The sequence below is a fragment of the Xyrauchen texanus genome, chromosome 22, assembly GCF_025860055.1.
Source record: "Xyrauchen texanus isolate HMW12.3.18 chromosome 22, RBS_HiC_50CHRs, whole genome shotgun sequence".
Classification (NCBI taxonomy): Eukaryota; Metazoa; Chordata; class Actinopteri; order Cypriniformes; family Catostomidae; genus Xyrauchen; species Xyrauchen texanus.
In genome coordinates, this window is record NC_068297.1 from 14,482,253 (window position 1) to 14,490,628 (window position 8,376).

The following is an 8,376-nucleotide window of genomic DNA, read 5'->3' on the forward strand; positions in this document are numbered from 1 at the left end:
GATAAAGAAACATGTTAAATTTGGAGCAGTCTTCCTAGGGATGGAGAACGGTACAAACCACACACAGGACCTCGCGCACGGGGCGCAGGAGAAAGAGGATGGAGACGGGCAGAACAGCGTACGCGCGCTGCTGGGATTCGTGCTCTTCCTCCTGATTGTCTCCACGCTGCTCGGGAACACGCTGGTGTGCGCCGCCGTGGTCAAATTCAGACATCTGCGCTCCAAAGTCACCAATTTTTTCGTAATTTCTCTGGCCGTGTCCGATCTCTTTGTGGCGGTCCTTGTAATGCCGTGGGAGGCGATATCCGCGGTGGCGGGAACGTGGCTATTCGGCCGCTTTTGCGCCATCTGGATCGCCTTTGATATAATGTGCTCCACCGCGTCCATCCTCAACCTGTGCATCATCAGCGTGGACCGGTACTGGGCCATCTCGAGCCCGTTCCGGTACGAGCGCAAGATGACCCACCGGGTGGCTTTCATGATGATCGGGGTGGCGTGGACCCTGTCCATCCTCATCTCCTTCATCCCGGTTCAGCTCAACTGGCATATGGCAGAGGATGAGGAGGAGAGCGCAGCGGGTAACGGCACCAACTACACAGACAACTGCAAAGCCAACCTAAACAGGACATATGCCATCTCTTCTTCCCTGATAAGTTTCTATATCCCCGTTGTCATCATGATCGCCACGTACACGAGGATATTCCGTATTGCGCAAACACAGATCCGCAGGATCTCCTCTTTGGAGAGGGCAGTGGAGCAGTCGCAAATCCACCACCAGTCCAACGACTGCGCCAACGAGAACTCTCTTAAAACCACCTTCAAGAAAGAGACCAAAGTGTTGAAAACACTCTCCATCATCATGGGAGTATTTGTGTTTTGCTGGCTGCCGTTTTTCGTGCTGAACTGCATGGTGCCGTTCTGTCAGTGCGTCAGTGACACTACCTTCACCATCTTTGTGTGGTTCGGATGGGCCAATTCCTCGCTCAATCCCGTCATTTACGCGTTTAACGCAGACTTCAGGAAGGCTTTCTCTTCTATTTTGGGTTGTAATAAAATGTTCCCCAGCACCACGGTGGAAACTGTGAATTTCAGTAACGAGCTGGTGTCATATCAGCATGACACGACGCTTCAGAAGGAAGCGCAGCCGCTGGTCGTTCAGCTGCCGCACACGGCGTCGAATCCGAGAGAGGAGCCGAGTCTCCCGTATAAGGATTCATTCACTTCTAACGTGTCAAGGAATCATAAAAACATAATTTTGCCTAACATCGGGCATTTTGAGTACGACGGGGAGATTTCCCTGGACACTATCACACCATTTACCTCCAATGGACTTATGGAGTGCGAGGGCATCCCAGGTCAAATCATTAATTAATGACATGCATAAGAGACTTCTATTAATGTTGCTTTAGCTGGTTAGAGAGCTGATTCACTGGTGGAATGATAAACTGCAGTTAATGATCAAACAAAGATTCAGCTTTAGATCTAAGATTCATAGGCTACTTTATCCAGGTTAAGGTGACTCATTCTGGGTCACACACCATAGCCATAAAAGTGCACAAAATGCTTTTGAATTCTGCATAAATATCATTTTTATCACTTCGGCAACAAATAGCCAACAACAGCTACATTTCAAAACTACACGATGCCCCGTAATAAGATATGATGTACTGGTTGAATGTGATATGTTAAACTGCATGACAACAGGTAATTCTCCCAGAGTTGTAATTAACCTTCGTACAGGATTGCATAATGTGACCCTGGACAAATGAATAGGTATGTTTCTCAAACTAAAATGCTTGAGGATTAGGACACTGGCAGCTTAAATCTCATCTTTAGGTCCCTGATGTGTAAAAAATTATCAGTTTGTAATCACATTGGCTAAGTTAGTTCATTTTACACTGCCTCCTTGATCAAGCAAAGAAACATCTAGAATATGAACAAAAATATAAGGTTATTGTAACACCTTACAATAAAGTTATATTTGTTAACATAAGTTAATGATTTTTGTTTCATGAACTAATAATGGACAATAATTATTTACAGGATTTGTTGTGTTTATTAATAAAAATGCACTTGGTTATTGTCACAAGTAGTTCATAATACATTTTCTTATATTATCATATACAACTTTTGATTTTAATAATGTATTAGTATATGTTGAAATTAACATGAACCAAGATTAAGAGTGGTAATAGTACTGTTCATTGTTAGTCCATGCTACCTAATGTAGTTAACTAATGTTAACAAATACAACCGTATTGCAAAGTGCTACCGAGTTTATATATAGACAGCTCAGATTCAAATAAAAATGTATAAAAAAACCCCAAAAAAAACAAGGACACTTCAAAAATTCTTATATGTTAAGATAAATATTTATTAAGGATATTGTTTGCCTATCAATAACACGTTTATAGACATATATACAGTGTATATATATATATATATATATATATATATATATATATATATATATATATATATATATATATATATACTGATCAGCCTCATTATTAATACCACCTGTCTAAAATTATGTAGGTCCCCCTCGTGCCTCAAAAACTGTACAAACCCGCATCTCTGAATAGCATTCTGAGATGGTCTATATTCTTCTCAACACAACTGTACAGAGTGGTTATCTGAGATACCGTAGACTATGTCAGTTCGAACCAGTCTGGCCATTTTTTGTTGACGACCTCATCAACAATTTTGTTGATTTCTGTCAGATTTCTGTCCACAGAACTGCCCCTCATTGGATGTTTTTTGTTTTTGGTGCCAGATGAGCTGGTTTGAGTATTTCTGTTACTGCTGATCTCCTGGGATTTTAATACACAACAGTCTCTAGAATTTACTCAGAATGGTGCCAAAAACAAAAAACATCCAGTGAGCGGCAGTTCTGGCTGATGAAAGAGGTCAACAGAGAATGGCCAAACTGGCTAACTGACAGAGTCTACAGTAACTCAGATAACCGCTCTGTACAATTGTGTTGAGAAGAATATAATCTCAGAATGCTATTTAAGATGCAGGCTGGCGCTGGTTTGGTGGCACGAGGGGGACCTACACAATATTAGGCTGGTGGTTTTAATGTTGTGGCTGATATATATATATATGTATATGTGTGTGTGTATATATACACACAAACACTGGCAGCCAAAAACAAAACATACCCTTTCCTAAAGAAAAATTGAAAAACAAATTGAAAATAGAGAGAGTGAGAGGAAAATATATTAATAAAGAAAGATGATGCTCTGAGCTCCACCTGGCTCAGGAAGTGTTTCATCTTTCGTGAACAAAGGATTTGAGTCACTGCAGCTTCAATTTGCCCTGACCCAGTGAGACCACCAAAACATCCACTGGCCATTCCAACTGGCCAGAACACACATCTGTGTTTGGTCAAATAACAGTATTTGAGGATAGGATGAGTGTGTGTGGGGCTATGCCAAGGTCAGATGGTAAGCCACCTGAATTACTGGCAACAGAACCACCAGTTCTACGAAAAATTTTATGAAAATGTTCTGATATGTAATAAGACTGGTCTGTCATTTTGTGTGACATTGCACTAGAAGTATGTATTTGGGGCTGCAATTAGCTTGTTCAATCTCTCTCATGCTTGGAACACTCAAAATAAATCTAGCAAATGATGATAGCCCAGCATAAAAAGGTTTCTTTTGTTGGGTCAGTACAATTCCAATAGCTGTACAAACAGCTCAACCAATAGCTCAACTCAAAGTCACACATTAGTATTTGAATGGCCTTATAGGCAATGTATAAAAACAAGTGGATATTGTGTTAAGGTAAAGCAGTGTGAAATTGTAATTTTGTGTTTGATCTTGTGTTGGTAAAGGGAAAATACAGGGTCACCACAACATTACCTCATACTGATGACCTATAAAAATATACATATTAAGGTGACTAGTGAAGTCATGTTGAAACAGACACACATGCAATCACCAACAGTGTTAATCTGAACTATCCTGAAATCGATTAAGTCCAGCACAAAGGTGGAAAATTATTTCACCTATGTATTAATATTGAATGTGTGACTTTATGTATGAAAGATGAGTGGCACAGATAGTCAAATACCCCACTGTGTATTTATGCCACCAATACCCCCATACAATATATATATATATATATATATATATATATATATATATATATATATATATATATATATATATATATATATATATTGTTTTCTGTGTTCTGTTATTCATTTGATCTTTCAATTACTCAGCCTATTTTGTCTTATTTTACACTGGTGGCTAAAAAGTTGGAATAATGTACAGATTTAGCTGTTCAGAAGGAAATAGGTCAAACTGAAAAATTGGAAAGTGGCATTCAACTAATCACAAAGTATAGTCAGGGACGTTACTGATGTAAAAAACAGCACCATCACTATTTGAAAAAAGTTATATTTGATCAAATCTAAACAGGTCCCATTTCCAGCAGCCATCACTCCAACACCTAACTTGCTAATTTGGTACTAGAAAATCACTTGCCATTATATCAAACACAGTTGAAAGTTATTAGGTTCGTTAAATGAAGCTTAACATTGTCTTTGTCTTTGAGTTGTCACAGTATGCAATAGACTGGCATGTCTTAAGGTCAGTATTGGGTCAAAAATGGCAAAAAAAGAAACAGCTTTGACTAGATACTCATATGTCAATCATTGTTTTGAGGAATGAAGGCTATACAATGCTTGAAATTGCCCCCCATAAAACTGAAGATTTCATACAAATGTGTACACTACAACCTTTAAAGACAAAGCACAACTGGCTCTAACAAGGACAAAAGAGATGTGGGAGGTCAGATGTACAACTAAACAAGAGGATAAGTACATCAGAGACTCTATTTTGAGAAATAGATGCCTCACATGTCTTCAGCTGACAGCTTCATTGAATTCTACCCATTCAACACCAGTTTCATGTACAACAGTAAAGAGAAGACTCAGGGGTGCAGATCTTATGGGAAGAATTTCAAAGATAAAGCCACTTTTGAAACAGAAATACAAAAAGAAAACGTTAGAGTGGGGAAAAAAACACAAACATTGGACAACAGATAATTGGAAAAGAGTGTTATGGATCTTAACCCCATTGAGCTTTTGCGGGATCAGCTAGACACGAGAAGTGCCAGCAAGACCACCACATCTAAGGCAAGTGCTACAGGAAGTGTGAGGTGAAATGTCACCTGAGTATCTGGACAAACTGACAGCTAGAATGTCAAGGATCTGCAAAGCTGTCATTGCTGCACGTGGACGATTTTATGATGAGAACTCTTTGAGGTAGTTCAATTGTAAGTCATTTTTCACGTTATTAATGTTAAACTCTTAATTTATTTGTTATATTTGCACTATTTTCTTTGAATGGAGCTAAGGTGCCATTACTGTGGGAATTTGTCATGGCAATAAAGCACCATTAACTGAAACTGAGATAGAGAGAGAGAGAGAGACGCTTGTCTCAAACAAGAAAAAAAAAAGACACCAACATTGAAATTATCTTAATTATATTAAAATCTGCATTCTTAAACAACACAGCAGAATTCCTGATTCAGGTTTTGTAAAGCTCCCTTACAGTTGTGAAGATCATTAATCTAATGACCAAAAAACTTTCCCCCACTGTAATACCACACAACCCTGATTTTCCTTTAACCTGAACTGCACTAAACAAACATTCAAAGCACACTATCCCCAGAGAGCTCATCTCTGACCAAGCAAAGTAAACAACACAATTGTCTTGAGGCTTTTTTTAATCAAGTTGTCAAACTGTGCCAATCCTGAGACACACAAGATTTGTGCCCCCATTTGAGATAATTTCTGCACTGTTTGTCGAAAATCTTTTTTCTCTCAAAGGATACAAATAATACATTTGTTATTCTGGAATCTGGAGGTATGAATTATACAAATTGTCTTCTTAGGGCCAAAATACTTTAAGAACCAGCATGAATGTTCTGCTGCATCACAGGAAACTGTACAAAAAGAACTAGGCATATATGTGACTTTAAAAAATTGGTTCATGAAATCTCATTTACTGTAACAAATGTTTTTGTCTAAAAATGGAAACTACAGAAACAAATGTTTGTGAATAAAATAGCATATTGCATTAGATTCAGTAAAGCTATGAACCGATGATAACCAGAATTGTATGCAGAAGCTTTCCAAGAGTTATTTTATGGAAGTTGAATTACATATCTGCATACAACTTGTGGAAGTGTAATAATGGTTGTATTGTTATTAATATGAACAATATCCAAGCAACCTTGAGCTGTGAGAAAGGCATTTAAAGGGATAGTTCGCCATAATATGAAATTTCTGTCATAATTTACTCAAACTAATTTTGTTCCAAACCTTTATGACTTTTTTCTTTTATGGAACACAAAAAGAGATGTTAGGCACAATGACAGCTTCACTTTCATTGGATGTGAAAAAGATGCAATGAATTAAAGTGAATGGGGACTGAGGCTCTCATACTGTCTAACATCTCCTTTTGTGTTCTATGGACAGATGAAAGCCATACAGGTTTAAAATAACTCGATGAAGTTAACTAAATGAATGCTAAACAAATATTTTTTAGTTAAACTATTCCTTTCATAAATAAAACTTGAGACAATATTATGGCAATTGCATAAAATCTCTGCACAAAACTGGCAGAAGTGTAATAATAGTATTTTAAGTAAATAAAAATGTTAAAAGCACTTATGCACGAATACTGATATGAAGCGCTCAAAATATTAAAATGAATTGTAGTAGATGTAGCAGTAGTAATTTTAGCATTAGCGTTAAATAAAACTAAAGATTTCGATAATAAAGTCATAATATTTTGCAAATAAAGTAAAAATTACTAGAATAAATTTGAAACATTATGAGATTAAAGCTGTAATAGTTTGAGAATAAAGTTGTAACATTATGATTGTCAGGATCAGAGAGCCTCAAGACCCAAGCGCAGTGTGGGTAATGGGGAACTAGGACCGACCAGACCGAAGAGGGATGGGAGAATCAAAGACAGGACAAGACTGACTGGAACAAACCAACAAACCGACCGAATACACAAGCACACAAGACGAACTGGCACTGGACAGCACACACGATGAGACTAAAATAGGGAAGGAAATCAAACAGGTTAATGCAGGGTAGGTGTAACAAATTAACTAATAATGGGCAAACAAGGAGGCGGGGTATGACGTAAGACAGAGAGACACATGGCAGTACAGAAACAAAACAAAGTCACGTGCTCTCACAAGACAACAAAAAAACCAAATGGCATGAATGCACATCGGCAAGAAAATAAGGCAATATACGCTCATGCCAATAGACAAACAAGATGAGAGAATGCATATCAGCGCCAAACAAATAATGCAATGCATTTTCACACTAAACAAAACCTGAGCGTACATCACAAGGCAAACACTATGCAACTCACGCAACAGGTGACAAAACCAAGACAGGACACCTGTGCGAGAAATTGGCCCCACACAAACCTGGTCGCAAGAGACCGACACAAAGACAGACAGATTATGGAGCATGAGTGTCCGGATCCCGACACAGACCAAAACCGAACCAAACAGGGAAGTCAGGATCCAGAAACCATGCTCCGGACATGAAACACTAGACAGAGAGATGTGACGTTTATGCGCACTCCTGAGAGCCTTGCCTCAGTGCTTCCGCTATTCAACAGGGTCAACAGACAGTTTGCAACACTTAAGTAATGCTACCTTAAAGATGGCTCCCTGCACAACACCAACTCTGACACAAACTCTGAGTAAGCCAAATTTATCTACTTAATCCCGTCTGGCTAAATGGAGAATGTGATCTTGGAGTGAACATTGGCAGGGCATTTGATTCCTAGAGGGACCTTCGTTCAATTTTGGGGATCAAAAACGACCCTGAATTGGCGTTCTTCTTATTGGACAGATAAGCTTACATTACTGCAAAGCATGTGAAATATAGTGCTATATGGATTGATATAAGGATTGTGTAATTTTAGCTAACTTCATCTTGCCTTTAAACGATCTTCTCTTTATGCTAAATGTCAGGTTAATGTCAATGTTTATCTGTAATTATTCAGCAAGGTAAACTACAATAATACATTAAATGAATGCTCGACAATGTTCAAGATAATGCAAATAGACCCATTCATTAGTGTAACGTAACTTCGTTATACAGAAAATAATGACATTCTATGATTATAAAACAACAGCGCATAGATATATCAAAATGACAGTTGTGATGGAATCACATCAATACTGAATTGTTTCAACATATATATATAATGTACAGTCTGTTTTATAAACAGCAACTGTCATCATCTACCAAATTTAACTAACAACTATTGATAAAGCTGGCTAGCTAGCTAACACCGACACAGGCTATTGTATAAAGGC

General features: G+C 38.1%; 1 protein-coding gene across 1 annotated transcript; it reads left to right on the forward strand.

The window, feature by feature from the left end:
- The first annotated feature begins 40 nt into the window (after positions 1-40).
- Positions 41-1,372, forward strand: LOC127662823 (D(1)-like dopamine receptor). Its single transcript, XM_052154182.1, has one exon. It carries the CDS (start codon positions 41-43, stop codon positions 1,370-1,372), a length of 1,332 nt encoding a protein of 443 aa, XP_052010142.1.
- Positions 1,373-8,376: the final 7,004 nt, after the last annotated feature.